The 15,356-nt window shown below is 45.9% G+C and overlaps 1 protein-coding gene across 2 annotated transcripts in view; it reads right to left on the reverse strand.

The window, feature by feature from the left end:
- Window positions 1–15,356, reverse strand: part of PSTPIP1 (proline-serine-threonine phosphatase interacting protein 1) — a 51,745-nt gene that overhangs the window by 12,328 nt on the left and 24,061 nt on the right. For both annotated transcript variants that reach the window (XM_017816925.1, XM_017816924.1), the window contains exons 5-10: window positions 7,006–7,040; window positions 5,854–5,960; window positions 3,944–4,006; window positions 2,829–2,927; window positions 1,100–1,145; window positions 207–286 (exon numbers count right to left, since the gene is read on the reverse strand). In XM_017816925.1, the coding sequence (XP_017672414.1) occupies window positions 207–286; window positions 1,100–1,145; window positions 2,829–2,927; window positions 3,944–4,006; window positions 5,854–5,960; window positions 7,006–7,040 (430 nt within the window). The remainder of the gene's footprint in view (window positions 1–206; window positions 287–1,099; window positions 1,146–2,828; window positions 2,928–3,943; window positions 4,007–5,853; window positions 5,961–7,005; window positions 7,041–15,356) is intronic.

Below are 15,356 nucleotides of genomic sequence, written 5' to 3' on the forward strand. Positions count from 1 at the left end.
CAAGCAGGGAGAGTGTCAGTGAGGCAGCAGCAGCTACGTCTAAATCAGCTCTAGCTTTTGCAGTAATTTTGCAAAGGCATCTACTGAGACTCCACATAAAGCAAACAGTAAAACCCTTGGGATGATGTGTCAGGTCTTGGACTGATATCTGCAAGTGGGATAAAATAAAGAGGGCGCAAACACATCCTGTAAAAGTCAATGTTTACCTCGCAGGTTTTGATATGTTCCTGTTCCCACTCTGTCCTGACCTTATCCAGCTGCTCGATGTTCTGTTTGTACACGTTCTCTGTAAATACAGACACACAGAAGAGAAACATAACAGTTAGGGGGAAAAAAGAGACACAGCCTTTCTCTTTTTCCTGCTGTTGGGCCTTTGCTTTGGTTCTTATACTTCGGGCCTGTGGTTTGCTTGAGTATCACAGGAATGTGTGAGCTTGAAACTGGTGGGGCAAAAGGATCTTTGGGGTTTTTTCTTTGCAACTTTATACTACAGTGAGGATTCTTCTCTGTATGGTTTGCAGATCATTTATAAACTTTACAGTAGGGATGATGCCCTTCAGAGCCTGGACCACGCTTGGGCACTGAGCATCCTTAGGCTCCTTCCATGCCAAGCCAGCCAGTGAAGCCATGTGATTCAGTATAAACTATTCCATGAGCAGGGAGGGACAAGCCTGAACTCCTGAGCCAGCTCAGATGTGTGCTGGCCTGTCCTGGACTTCCAGTGTGTTTGTGGCTGGGACATGTCCATGGGGATGATAAATCTGGTTTGGGCTGGCTGGGGGCAATTTGAGTGTCCTCTGTGCTTTCAAATTTGCTTCAAGGAGAGCTTTTCTTTCCTGGGTGAAGTCCCTAAAGGACATCTTCTATAATTTCTTTAATGAAAGCGGGACAGTTGCATTTCCACAAAGGTTAGAGAAAGCAGATGACTGTCAGGTTGCTGTTCTTTAGAGGTTTTTTCATTAATCTTTGGGTGAGTGACTTTGGGAACCTTGACTTCAGAGACAGCCTGGGTGATTTGGATGGTGCTCTATCCAGACCCTGTGCTGAGAAGATCCCTGCTGAGAAGAATCATAATGTTCAGTTGCAAATAGAGCATCACCTGCTTCATTTGCTGCGTCTCTGCATTGCTTGGCTTTGTTCTGACTCTGAAACAGGAAAAGAAACACCCCAAATTAATTCCTGACAATATTTTTTGCTTCAGCCCCATTTTTTTTTTGCTGCCTGCTCTCTTTTCCCTTCTAGGGGAAAGGCTCTAAGTTGCAAACACTTCCTGGCTCTCCTGCCTTTATGCCTGGTTCTGCTGAAAATGTGCTATGGAGAAAAAGGGACCAGAATTTTCCAGGTGCAGCCATAGGCCCACTGACTTCAAGGGAAATCTCTCCATTCAGACATCCCTGCCACAGGAGCTCAGAGCCAGCATGATCCAGCCTGAAGCTGTGTCTGCTGGCTGAGTTGTTTTTTCTCAAGTGTTTGATGTGCTTTTCTAATAGATATTTATAAGCAGAAATAAATGGCAGTTAAAATTCTTCATCTTTCAAGCTCCTCATGTAATACACAGATGAAAAGAGCACAGCTTCTAAAATACTTTGCAAATGCCAGATTATTTCCCATAATACCTCAGAAACCTAAAAGCAAAATTCACTCTAAGTAGAACTTTTCTTTTTTAAAAAACCTGCAGCTTTTAACAAATGAAAATGCAGCCATTATTGACAGCTCATTACTCCCAGGTCTTCCTGCCCAGATGGTGATGGTTTCACGTTCATGCACAGCTCTAGACATCAGGGTAATACATTCTCCCACTCTGCCCTTGAAGGCAAGGCTCAGGTAGGGGTCCCTACGACCATATTCCTCCTCACAGCTGGTTGGAAAACGTGTAGTAAGCTGGCAACAGAAGCTTCATTCTTACTTGCTTCCTGCCCCAAACTGTTTGTGAATGCTGAGCAGAATTAAACAGCTTGTGAGCTGCCTCTGTGCATTCCAAACGTGCTGGCATGTGCGGGGAGGGAACAGGGAGGGAACGGCAGTGAGCACCCTGGGATCCTTCTGGGAAAGGAGCCGCATCAGGTTGAGCTGCCACTGAAGCTGCTGAGTGTTCTGGTGTAATTGCAGCAGAGCCAGGATTCCATCCCCTCTTTACAGCTTAACTGGAGGGGTTTGTTCATCAAAGATTAGTGAACGCTGGAAATAAAATGTACGGTTCTGATGCTGGTTTTAGAGTCCCCACCCACCCCGCTCCTTGAGATGATTTTTGATCCTTTTTGCTTACACTGCACTGATTTTTATCGAGCCAAAGGGAGTTCATTTATTTTGTTTTCTCCATCTGTTCCGCTGTAAAATGTTCCCATTAAAAGTTAGTGAATTGTCAGCTACAAGTATCAAGATGATGCAACGAAGGACTGCAGTGCCTTAATTTCCAACGATTTATTTTTGAGTCTGTAAATTTAGCTGAAATTAAACTAACCATAAGGAGGAAGATGTTGAGGAAAAATATGCATTTTAATGTAAGATTCTCTGCCTACTAAATGTAAGAGACAAAAAAGCAAAACTAAATGCATGACATCCTTCTGACTTGTCTCTCTTTTTTTTTTTTTTATGAATAATTTCAGAGAAAAATCTCATTCAGTTTCCTTTCAGGATTCATAGAGCAATTGGATCATAGCCTGGGATAAATTAATTAGACAACTTAGTTCTTTCCCAGGGGATTCCAAGGGGTTAATTAGAAGAGAAAGCAGCCCCTGGCATCCTGCAGAACGGGTTGGTTGATTGTATTCTCTTGAAAAGGTAAACCCCCCAGTTTTCTCTCTGGACAGCACAGTCATCTGAGGTACCTTTTCTGTTTGCTTCTGGTTGCCTGAAGCGCTGGTCCGTTCAAAGGACTGCTCTGCCTCGTCCGCCTCCCGGCACTTCTGCTCGTAGGTCTTCTTGGACTGGGTGGAAATGAAACCAAACGTGAGGGAGCAAGGCTGGGCTCTCTCCAGCCTGATGTTCTACACAATGTCTGGTTTGCAGCCTGGGGGAGCAAATCAGTGCCCAGATAAAAAACTCCCAACGATGCCATAAGGAGATAGAAAAGTAGAACTGAAAAATTGGGGCGAGGGGCTGAGAGCATAAACTGTGTTCTTTTCTCGCAGCCCTGAAATTGTCTGCTTTGTACAACTGCAGCTCCCTCCAGGGGTGCTCAGGCAGCTCTACCACCATTGGGGCAGCAGGTCCCAGCGACCATGTAGAGACAAAATTAGGAGCCCCTGTTCCCAGGGTGCCCGTGGGGTGGGTTGTCATTTCTACACCGTGACTTGGAGCATCAAGTGGCCAAAGTCAGTGTGCTCCTTGCCCACTGCTCCAGCTGTGAGGCAGAGCCAGCACCCCATAGACAACAGTCTTGGTGGAGTTCTCACAAGCAAGAGAAATCCTTATTTGCACCAGAAGATCTCTGTGTCTTAGAGATTCACTTGAAATAACCACATTTCAATAAAAATTGTTAGTACAGTACCAGCTGTAGCACTGACAGGTCTGCAACTACTTTCCTTTAGAGGCAGTTGCCCACTGGAAACCAAAACCAGCTGCCTACAGTTCCTGTACCTGCATGCTGTCCAGCTGGAGAGGATTACTCCTACTTGTGAGATTCCCTCACCATTTTTAAAGTTGTATTTACACAGACTGAAAAATTACATTCACTCCTGTAAGTACTCTTGCCTAGAAAGAATGAAATCCTGTTCGACCTGGGGCATCGATCCCATATTAATTAACTTTCTGAAGACTCTTCAGTGGATGCAGCAGGGAAGATTGGCTTTCTCCTCAGAGCAGGAATCACATCCTCTCTCTCACACACACACTCCTGCACACTCACACAGCCTCGACCTTTCTTTAGATGTAGGTACATGTGATACAGGTTATCCTGGAGCCAGTTTGCATCAGGAAACCTGCACAAGCCCTCCTTGCTCACCTCCATTGTTTTCTTATAGTGGGACAGTTTGCTCTTTTGCACGCGCTCCATTGCAGACTCGTACTGTAAGAAACACACACAGGTCAGCATTTCTTGCTTTGGGCTTCTTCCCTCCCTTTCCAGTGGCAGGATTAGGAAAGCCATTGTCAGGGCCTCCCTATAAGCCACCTGTCTGTGGGGGAAATTACTTCACTCTGCTTTTATAAATGGCAGGTTTCTAAGTGATACAGAGAGCATCAAAGTGCCAGGTAAAAAATAATCCAAGATCGTTCTGCTTCAGTGGTTTCCATTAACAGCAGAGAGGATGTAGATCTTCATTTTCCTCCTCCTTTTTTTTTCTTAAGGAGATGAAATAGTGTAACACCCAGTCACAGTGCCCGTGGGCTCTGCCAGCAGAGTTCCTTTGCTGGTGCCAGAGCTTGATCCTGCATCTCTGCAGACCAAACCACTGTCTCACAAATGAGCACAGGTACTTGTCCATTTTAAACACAAACAGTCCCTGGTTTTATATTCCTTGCTTCTGGCACATTTATGCTCAGTACAATTTGATTTCTGTGCTGTCATCTGGTCAGTGTTGGAAGGACAGTGCTGGATTATCTTCCATGGCTTTAGTTGTGATATGCCCAGCTTTATGTGACAGTGAGATACTCTCCTACTTGGCAGGGGATGGGTTTCCTCAGTGGGACTTTTGGTTCCTTTAATTTTTATATTCTCCTCAAGCAAAACTCTCTCCAGGGCTACCCAGAGGCTTGTTCCATACTGGGCACAGTCCTGAGAGCAGCTACAGTAAAACACAAATCACAGCATTTTGGGAGGTTACCAGAAATGCTGACACCATCCAGCATATCTAATGCTGGCTTCCTCACAGCCACATGACAGACAGAGAAAAAAGCTTCTCTAAGATTCCAAAGCAGTTTTTCTTTGTTTTCCGGGCCCCTCTAACTGTTCCCAGGTGAGTTAAAGGCTTGCTGTTCTCAACAGGAGAAACAGCCCCTCTGCACATCCTAGTGGCCAAGGGAGGGAGGATACAAACACTCATGAACCTGGTGCCTGCCCTCTTTGTATGCCCTGTGTGCCTCATCAGATTGCTGCCCACCTCAAATCTCTGTAGTAGCGCTGGTTTCACCTACTTTCATCTTCAGAGTTCTTTGCTATTGCAAGTTCCTGTGTCAGGGCCTTGTAGACACAAGATTTTTGTGACATCAGATGCTGGTCATCTGCATTTTCATTTGTTTCAAATCAGCACAGAACTGAATATTTCATTTTACTCCTCCATCACTCAGTGTTGTCAGGGTTAAGTGACTCTCCCATCTTGGTCTTCAACGCCACAGAAGTGTGAGAGTGACCACTGTTGTGAATTGAGAACTGTTTTTCAAGGGACTTAGACCTTGATAAGATCACAGGGGACGAAATGGCCTTAAATACACTCAAATTTTTATTAGATGACATCAACTAGATGCTACTTATTCCATGTATTTGTAATTCAGCATATATTGGTGTTGCATTAAGCATGATATTCGTTTGCTTTTATGTTTTTAAATGTTGCTGTTACCTCTTTATTTAGTGCATGTTGGAGATCATGCAGGATCAGAGCAAAGAAACCCATTAGCAAGGGTATCAAAAAGAGAAAAGGAAGGATTAAGTTCTTACAGGAATAACAATAACAGTATCTGCAGTTACACCAGAGAGAGTAAAAGGGACTAAAGCCTCTGGCTCCTGTGTTCAGAGCACTACTTTATTTCCAGCTGGGATCAGAGAGATATTTTTGTTCCACAGTCTGGTCTATAGAGTGAACAGGGCACACTGGGAATGCTTTATCATCTTTTGTAGAATTCCAGCCTGTGGCTGGAGACAGGTCATCAGCATGGACCATTTACCCAATTTGTTTCAACGTTTCTCTAGTTCCTCACCTTTTTTCTTTGCTCCTTCTGTCTTTCTCGGAATTCCTCTATTCCTTTCAGTTCATCCTTCAGCATTACTGCCAGTTGGATATGAGAGTTTCCAACACTTTCAATTTCTAAAGCAAATCAGAATTCATGTACAGTCAGTGGAAATCCTTTAAATACAAAGTCATACTTTTTAGGAGATGTTTCTGCGATGTGGCTGCCCCATGACTTGTTATGAACAGGGTGGCCTTAAAAAAGGTCTGCCTGTCTTTCTGCAGGCACTGCCATTGCTGAGGGTTCACCCAACCTGAATGATGCTTATTGCTGGTCCTCCCAGTGCCTGCACAGTGCAAGGGCAAGAGCCATCCCTGCACAACTGGAGCAGCACTCGGAGCAGCCTGGGCTAGAGCAGAGCCAGCTGCATTTCTTCCTGGCCCCATTTCCCCCATGTATCCCCTTCCTCTGGGGCTGGAGATCAGGTTTAGTGATGCAGAGGGAGGGAGAGAGCTCTGACCTCCACCTTCACCCCGTGTCTGCTGGACTGTCACTGCTCCGGGAGCTGCTTGCCGGTGGTGCCCAGTCATTAGACGAGGCTGCACACTGAGAATTCCCAAGGGTCAGCAAAGATGGATTGAATTTCACAGCACCTGGCTGATGCTGTTTGAAATGGCTGGGAAATTCTCTGCATTTGTCAGCTTTGGTGCCTCTGAAATGGAATCCCACATTTTCCAGAAACGCTGAGCTCCCCTATCCAGGCTCTACAAACACCTCAGTTCACCAGCTGCTTCTCAAGAGGGTGTTTTGGGCTAAACAGCAGGTGCCAGTGGCCAGGTCCAGTGTCCCACTGGCTACAGTGGTGCTGCATTTTGTGTTTTGAGTCTTGGGCACATTTAGAAAGGTGCTGGTCTGGTGTCACTAGTTTGTGGAAGAGGGAATAGAGCTCATATTTGTGACTTGATCCAGATACAACTTACTCGAGGAACAAGCCATTTTCTTTGCCACCAGAGAGTGGATTGGGTGCCCAGCCTTGGAGAATGCACAGTGAGCATCCTTTCCCTCCACACTACAGACTGGGATAGAAAAGCTGGGAATAGAGGGGGGAAGAGGATGAAGGAGGGAATGAATACATTGGGTGCCCATGTTTCCCAGGTCAGAAGGGAAGATGTAAATACTTACGTTGCTTGAGCATCTCGAAGGCTGCCTTCAGTGTGCTGTGGGGCAGAAACAAGGCACTTTGTTAGTATTGGCTCCTAGGGGTGGATTGTGAATCTAGGGGAAAAACCTTCCCTCGGAATCTCAGAGATCCACATAGAGATAAAAACCCTCAATAGTCTCTTAATAGAAGTCGACCACGCCAAAGAGCACAATGGCATCAATCTGCTACTGTCAGGAACCGCAGTAAAATGCTCCATGAAGCAAGGAACGGCACTGCTCCTTCTGTGCACCCTCCTTTTTAATCCCACTGTGTTTGTGACCGCGGATGTTAACAGTCATTCCTCTCTCGCCCCTTGGCAGTAGATACGAGTGGGAATTGGGGTTTGGAGCGGTGGTGTGAAGGGTAGGACCGGTCCCCGCTCGGCGCGGGATGCAGCCCCGGCCGGTTCCTCCCCGGCTCCGGCTGCAGCATCCCCGGCCGGCGCTGTCCGAGCACCCCCGTGTGGCTCCTCCGCTCGCTCTCCTCCCAAACACAGGCGGTGCCGAGCCCTCCGAGGCTCTGAAACCCCCATGTTCCCGGGCGTTTCGACATCCCGCAGGCACGGCGTGAATAAATGATGCACGGAGAGGAGCGGGAAGCTCCTCCCGATGGGCTCACATCGCTGGGTGCTGGGGTGGCAGAAGGGCGTGAAAAAGGAACCACAGGCTGCCTGGTGTTCTGTCTTTTGGCTAGCCAGAGTCCACCTCGAGAAGGCACCAGAGACACCAGCATAGATGTGGTGGCAGAGCAAAAGGTCTGTAAAAGGCATTTTCAACTTAAATTCCTCTAGCTGTGAATTTGCAGGCCCGCAGAGCATTTGCAGACACGCAGGCCAGGGCTGTGGTGTGATTTGGAGGTTTATCGGGTTTAGAAATCATCTCTTCAAGCCTCAGTGTGTCTTGTTCCCTGAAGGGAGCAGTTCTGGGCTCCCCACGGAGCTCTGGTCTGCCCCAGGCAGAGCCCAGGGGCAAAGCTGGGTAGTGAAGAGCCTGAGGTCTCCCTGGCTGGAGCCTTCACCAGGAGAGTCCAGGGGAGGATCCATATCCCTTCCCAGCCACGTGTGACCACAGATGAGTGGGGAAATCTGCATCTCTTGGGCCATTTCGGGAGCCTTAAGAGACACATGAAAGCTCCTAATTGCCCTGTGTTAATTTAGGCTGGACATCTGTTCCCTAATCAAAGCTTGCTCTCCCAGCACTGAGACTGCCTTGCCAGATATAAGAAAAAATGCATGGGCAAGGGCAAAGGCTGGGCCTGTCCTCAGCACCAGCTGCCTTGAAATCCACTTCCAGATCTAAGTAGAAATATAAGGAAAAGACTTTCAGCCAGAAAAGAAGGGCTGTTGGATTTTTTTTCAGATTTCAATTAGATTGGTTGTGGTCAATCTCCTGAGATAAGTCAGGAAGAACATGCTAGATTGAGTATTTTTAACTTTTTTCCTAACAATACTTAAACATTTGAAGGTTTATTTTGAAAAAAAAAAATATTCTGGTGTGAAATTTGGATGGAAACTAAGTTGTTATACCAGAAAAGAAACAAAGTGTATTCTTTCCACCTAATTAAAAGCTTGACATTTAAAGACAAGTTGAATATCAGCAGCAGAGATAACTTTTTCTCACCTAAATGCTCTAATGAATTATTTTGAAAAATTAAAAATATACAAGGAATAAAATTTGCTTTTTTAGTGTGTAATTTCCAAGGGGGGGGGAATGTGCAAACAACTTCATGCCTGAAATGTGTAAATACTGGAATTGAAAAAACAGAGAACACTTGCAAACTGCACATGCTGTTTGCACTCTGTGTTGATCTATTGTTCCCAGAGATCTTTTTCCTTTGCTGTTGGTGACTCAAGTTATGCAAAAACTGGCAAAATTGCTATAGTGGATACTGAAAAATGGCACTTTCTCAGTATATATCAAGGAGAAAAGCAATTTGCTGCTCTTCTGGTTTCCAGGCACCTGAGCTACCAGAGCAGCTCATGATGATAAGCCATCCACGGAGCTGTTCTCCTTTGTGCTGGCTCTCTGTGAGGCTGAGGGGGTCTCTGGTATAATAATGCAGCTGGCAAAGAGAGACCAATTTGTCCCTTGCATGGTCTCTAATGGCCTTTTCAGAAATCCCTGGCCTTTTCTTCCTTGTATGAAGGATTTGTCCAGCCAATTCCCCAGCTGCTGACTGGAGCAAGGCCACAGGCCATCAGTGGGTTGGAACAGACTTAAGCCATTTCCTTCCTTATTTTTATAATAATTTTCTAAAATCAGTGAATCGGACCCCACATCCTTATGGGGCTTAAGGGGGTAGAAAATATGTCATGGTGCCAAGTTATGCATGTGGGAGAGAACAAATAAATCAAATTTTGACCTGTGGATCCACCAGGACTCCCTTTATGACCCCTGGGCTGCAGCAGCAGTGCCATGGATTAGCTGCTCATTGCAGCGGGATGCTCTGAGTGTATCAGTGAAATATTTCAGTGCTTCACAGGGTTTAGTGGAAGCAACTCCTGTAGCTGATGTACAAGTGGGTTTTAATCCTGTCTGTGCTTGTTTGGATGTCCCTATTAACAGCACCTATTACCTATTGCCTTGGGTGGGTTTGGCTCTCTAATGGGATTGATACAGGCTTTACCCTGAGGCGGACAGAGTGAGAATGTCTCACTCTCATGGACACTCTGAAGTGTTTTACCCTCGGTATATGATGCTGCTTAACATTCTGGCGGTAATTGGATTTTTTGTTTGTTTGTTCCGCGGCTAAATTAGAAAACCTGCAGTTGAAAACAATTCAAGCAAAACTGAAAATTTGCCGTTTGCCTTTTTTTTTTAATTTTTTTTTTTAATTGCTCGTTTCTGAGATTTCCGTGTAAATTCTGTGAGACTGTTAAACCACTCCAGCTAAACACAGAGCTCCAGCCTTCCCTTTGGGCACCCCCAGATGGAGGCTCCTGCAGATGTCTCCTTGAAAATAAGGTTGGACAACAAATTTACTGTGCATGTCTGTTAAACGACTTCCCGTTGTACATTTAAAAACTGGATTTGTCAAAATGAATTTCGGGTGAAAACAGGATTGCCTGAACCTGGAATAACAGGGAACAGACAGAGCCTGTGCACCAGCCACTGCAGCAACTTCGGGTAGTTTTTGCCATCTAGTGGCTACAATAATCTTATCGGGTTGGTTTGGGGTTTTTTTGCTTTCTCCCTCTTTGTTTTGGAGCTTGTTTTTGCTGAAGAGCTGGGCTCTCGCTGGAGAACAGGCTGTGCTGGGCAGCCCTGTGTGACATGAGCACCACCGGGAAACGCCCTGTAGGGAGGGCTCTGGTTCCCTTTGCTCCACAGCCATCCCGAGCTGCATTCCATGGCCCCAGGGATGCAGTTGGCAGAGCCCTGTCAGTGGCAGTGCTGAGGTGACAGCTATACTCACCATGTACACTGTCACACCACGCTTTTATGCTTTTGTTTATTTTTTTTCCAACTTTGAGCTTGATAGTTTGGGCCTTTTTCCCCAGTACTTTGCCTTTAGAGACTGGGCTAACTGAGTAATTCAGAGTCCTTTTATATCTCGTGCACAGGAAGGTAACACAGGCTCGTCTAACCGTAAAACCACATCTTTCTTAATTTTCTTTGTTTTCTACCTTTGCTTGGTGAACAGAAGTGCGAAATAACCCCACCTTCCTTTCTGGTAGGTTTCTATTTTCACATCAGCGTGATCTACAATGTTCTGCTCTTATTGTAATTTTTAAAAATATCCTTTCTGAATTTGAGAGAAGTCTCTGCCAGATGAAGTCTCCAGAGCACTTCCCAGCAGTCCTGTTCACCCTCTGCCTCTGGGAACTGAGATCCCAGTCACACAGTAGTGAAACCACCCCAGTGACAGTCCCCTCTGGGGCCACAATTGACATCTGCCTTTCCTCCTGCCACACAGGGTAGTCCCAGTGGGGTTTTACCAAGAATTCTTTCTGTGCAGCCCAGTCGTGGTGGGGTGAAACAAGTCCAGAATCGTCCGGTCTCAGACAATTTGCACCTGGGCCTGTGACTGCATTGCAAAAGAGAAGTGAAGAGGGAGGGCAGCAAACAGGATGACAGCTCCATGTGCCTTCTCCTACCCATTAATCTGTGCCCCCAGACAACAAATTTTGACTCCAGAATGAACCGCGCCATTCAAATCAAAGGCTTAAACAATCAAAACAACTTTTGTACCTTTAAAATAAAACTAAATTTCCTCATGTCTCTTCACAAAGAGAGTAGCACTGCTCAAAAATGCCTGTCCTGATCACCAGAGAGCTTATTTAGATTGACTTGCATGGGAACTGAGCAGAGGCTTAGGTCCATTTTGCAGAGTCCTGAAAGTTCAAAGAATGAGTGTATAAATTCTGTGTGGGTTCAGAACATTTGAGTGGAGAATAACCAACCATGGAAGGATGTGACCTTCCAAACTGACTTTTAGCTGCAGTTCAAAAATGCCTGCTTTGTGTGGATTAATACAGAGGATTCTGTATATTAAGTGACAGATGCACTATTTTTATACACAGGAAGCAGCAATTGGCATTTGGTTACAGATGCCCTCACCTCACACTCACTGCAATGTTCTATTTCAGGGATTGCAGAGAAAGGCACAGCAGACATAGGCTTGAAGGAACTACCCTTTCTCGAGGTCTGAAGGAGATGGTAGTGGAAAAGAGGGACAGTAAATGTAGGGAATCATATACATGAGAAGAGACAAGCAGAGCAAAAGACAAAAATAGATGTTGTCAGACTAGGCAGAATATAACCAGCTACTGCGTGTTTACATCAGTGATTTTACCCAAGAACAGAGTTCCCAGAGGCTCTGGTTGGGCTGCAAACTGGGCTCTGTAGCATATTCTGTTTTCATGTTGCTCTGCTGAAGAGTTGCCCAAAGCCACTGCATGGAAATTCCCAGTCACCTTGCAGCCAGAAAGGTGCTTCCTCTTAAAGGCACAAGCTCTGCTGAGAATCACCTAAATGGTGTGTGAGGCACCACCACAGTGTACACTACCAGCAAACACTTGGAAACTTGATCTCAGTTTGTAACTCAACTGAAAATGCCCAGTTTCTGTACATCCTCTCCCACGTGTGCACCTCGGAATATGGAGAGTGCACAACCATACTGCAGTTTCAACTTCAGAACAAGTAGTTCCCTCTCCGCCCCCTGGATATGGGTATAAGCTGTCATTTGCCAAGAAAACACGGCTGTAGGTTTGTAATAATCCTTCTCACAATTTCTTTTATGATTAGAGACTGTGAAATGGTGGTGCAGATTTAATTTTTTTAATTTCAAAAGTGGGATAACAGGAGCAAATTGCTTTGCCTTAAGACTCAGTGGATGCTAAAAGGTTTCAGGGTTTCAAACAAGAAAAGGAAGAAAACTCCACTGGGGGCTGCTCTGTACAAAGCTGCTGCTGCTGTGGCAGCCCCTGCACTGCCAATTGCTGAGGTTAGGAGATGATTTAGAAGACATATTTTCATATCCTTGCCCTGTTCTTTTACTCTTCCCTCGGGATCCGGTGCTGGGGACAGAATATTAAGGTGAAGGGATTAGTGTGAGCCTGCGTGACCTGTCTTGCAGTCTTGCACTTAGAATCAAGTGTGTGGGCCTTCTGTGCATTAGAATGAACTTGCCAAGGAACTGCTGAGTTAGGGCTGTGCCATGGCTTGGGAAGAGGATCTCTACCTCCCCTGGAGCCAGGAGGTTGTACCAGCTGCAGTGCTTGAGGCAAGGGCAAGCAGCCAGAACGCCTCAATCTGCCTGAATCAGGCTGGACTATTGAATGATGGTGTCCTTTGGCTGTTAGACAGCACTCAGAGGGAACTTTCATTTCTTGAGCTGGAAGCTGGAGTGTTTGTTTGCTACGTCCACGGTAACCAGCACCAGCTTCTTTTGGAAAGCCCTTCTTGGCTTTTTTTAAAAATAAGAAATCGGATAAAAAGTGGTTGCAGGACATCTCCCTCACTGCAGCGTGTCTGCCTCGCTGGTGTGAGAGCTGTTAGAAACCTTCTGACACCTGTGGGCTCCCCGTGGCCAGTTGTGACACTGCTGTGAAAGGCACAGCGAGGGCCTCCCTGAACTCAGTCCCACCTCCAGGGGCAGAGCTACAACCCTGTTCCCCGCTGGCTCTCGGGTCCGAGCCATCCTCACGTTTCTGATGCACAGCTGGAGACACAAAGTGAGCCTCTTTTCCCGGGTCACGGTGTTGTATCCCTGCCGATACAGTGGAGTGTCCTGGGCTGCAGCTGTCCCTGCCAGGCACGAGCAGTGCTGGGCCCTGAGGGGTCAGCTCTCCATCACAGGAGCTGCAATGGTGGTGAGGGAACAGCCCTGGACAGCACATGGGATGGGATCCTGATGACTGCTGTCACCTAGAGCTTCCTCAAAGCAATGGAAAGTGGTCCCAGAGTTGTTGTTACATTCCAGTGACCCTTCCCTAATATCTTCCTTTTGAGTCAGCAGCTTATTTCTTCATCTGTGTCTTTCAGTAAATAAAACAGGGCAGTTGACTCTATTTATACTTTAAGCTGAGTTCAGCAATTCACTCTGAGGCAAAATTTTGGGGGAGAAGGGACAAGCCTGAACAAATGTTGAAATTGTTCTTTAATTTGATTCAAAACTAAAAGTTTTTAAAATATGGAGGAGGCTTGAGGGAGAACTGTTTTCTGCAGCGATAGCCGCTACCTCGTGCAGCATTCCATGGAATTCCCTGGGCTTCTCCCTGTATTTACTCCTCATGCTTGTTCTCTGTGCCTTGTTGTGCCTGCCCTGACTGTGCTGAAGTGTCAACCTGGGCATTACAGTTGTTCCTGTTGAGGTCTTCTGGGTATTTTCTCGTACTGGAAGGGTTTGGGTGGTTGTTGTGCATGGATTTTTTATGTTCCCTTTATCGACTTTTCAAAAGAGTATCAGGTGCCTTCCCAATATCGAGAACTGCTGGGGTGTGAAATAATTTCTCAGGAGAAGTGACAGAAAACCTTAGTATCTGAGATGTTTAAAAGATGGCTGAATTTAAGACCAGAGGATAATAATTTTGCATTAGAAAGAAAGTGACTGAGTGTTCTAAAATTAGTAATTCCTGCTTCTGTGCCATACATAGGAAGGTCTGTGAAACATTCTGCAAAAAAACCCTGGAAGCTGCTTTTGTTTCTGGTGGTTGTCAATTGGAAGTTTTAGGTACAAATACATTAGACTTTATTTGAGAAATACTGCTACTCAAAGCTGCTTTTAAAGATGTGAACAGCCCTGTTCAGCCTGTCAAGTACTTGTATTACAATTAGGACTCAGTGTGCTAGATGATAATAGGAAGTCCTATAAAGAGGAAGCACTTGGAAAAATGCACTGGGACAGTTGTAGCATAGTCCTTTCAAGCTTTTCTTATTATAGGTAGTGCAAAGATTCCCTCCCTCAAGTCTCCCTGAAGGACTGACCTTGGGAGCAGAACTGCTGCCAGTAATCAATGTCATATATACAAACACAAACTTCACATTGTGTCAACAATTTTAAGGCATTAAACCCAAACATTTCATTTTCTTGAGTTGTTCCAGCCCTGAACAGACTTTAGTTTTCTCTGATTTTAAGTCTTTGCTCTGGACAAATGCCCTTCATTGTCCATGTGTGTAATTCCTTAAACGACCAGAGGATGCTGGATGAGAGAAAGCCAACTATCCTCTCTGCTTCAGGACAGCTAAAGTGAGACACTTGCTCTGACAAAAACATCAGTGCAAAGCTGGTCACTCCCCAGACCAGGCTGGGCTATGGAAACACAGTAAATCAGCTCTGCACCATGCTTGGTTGGTATATTCAGCCTTCCCTCTATACCAAGCTATAAAATTGCTAGATCAAAGTGGAGCTGGGCCCAAGGCCAAACTTCCTCCAACTTGAGGGGAACTTGGATCCATATCCCAACTCCGGGACTTGGCTCTGCCTCTAAATGAAACTTTCACAATCTCTTAGGAAAAGTCAGATCAATGAATTATCCACTAAGTCACTGAAGAGCAGCCAACCCTGGCTGTTGCTGAACACGTTTGCTCTGCCTGCCCTGCACTGCCAGTAAAGTGTTTACGTGGAGCCTTCCTTTAATCCTGGAACGCTGATCTTTGGTTTGGGAAGAAGCCATCCATCCTTAATCTGATGTTTTAATTCTGGAATATGTATTCTCCTCCTTCTTTTTCTTTGGTTAAGTCAGTGAATTGGGACAGCAGGAAGGCAGAAGCCGTGTCCCAGGAACCGGGTTATCCCTGAGCACTGCTCGGGGGCAAGGCAGAGATGGACCCCTGGGAGGGGGAGAGCTTTGCACGTCCTCTGGAGAGAGCCTTAGTGCCCAGCTTCCCTG

This window comes from Lepidothrix coronata, unplaced genomic scaffold (genome assembly GCF_001604755.1).
Source record: "Lepidothrix coronata isolate B3197 unplaced genomic scaffold, Lepidothrix_coronata-1.0 Scaffold58, whole genome shotgun sequence".
In the NCBI taxonomy this organism is placed as follows: domain Eukaryota; kingdom Metazoa; phylum Chordata; class Aves; order Passeriformes; family Pipridae; genus Lepidothrix; species Lepidothrix coronata.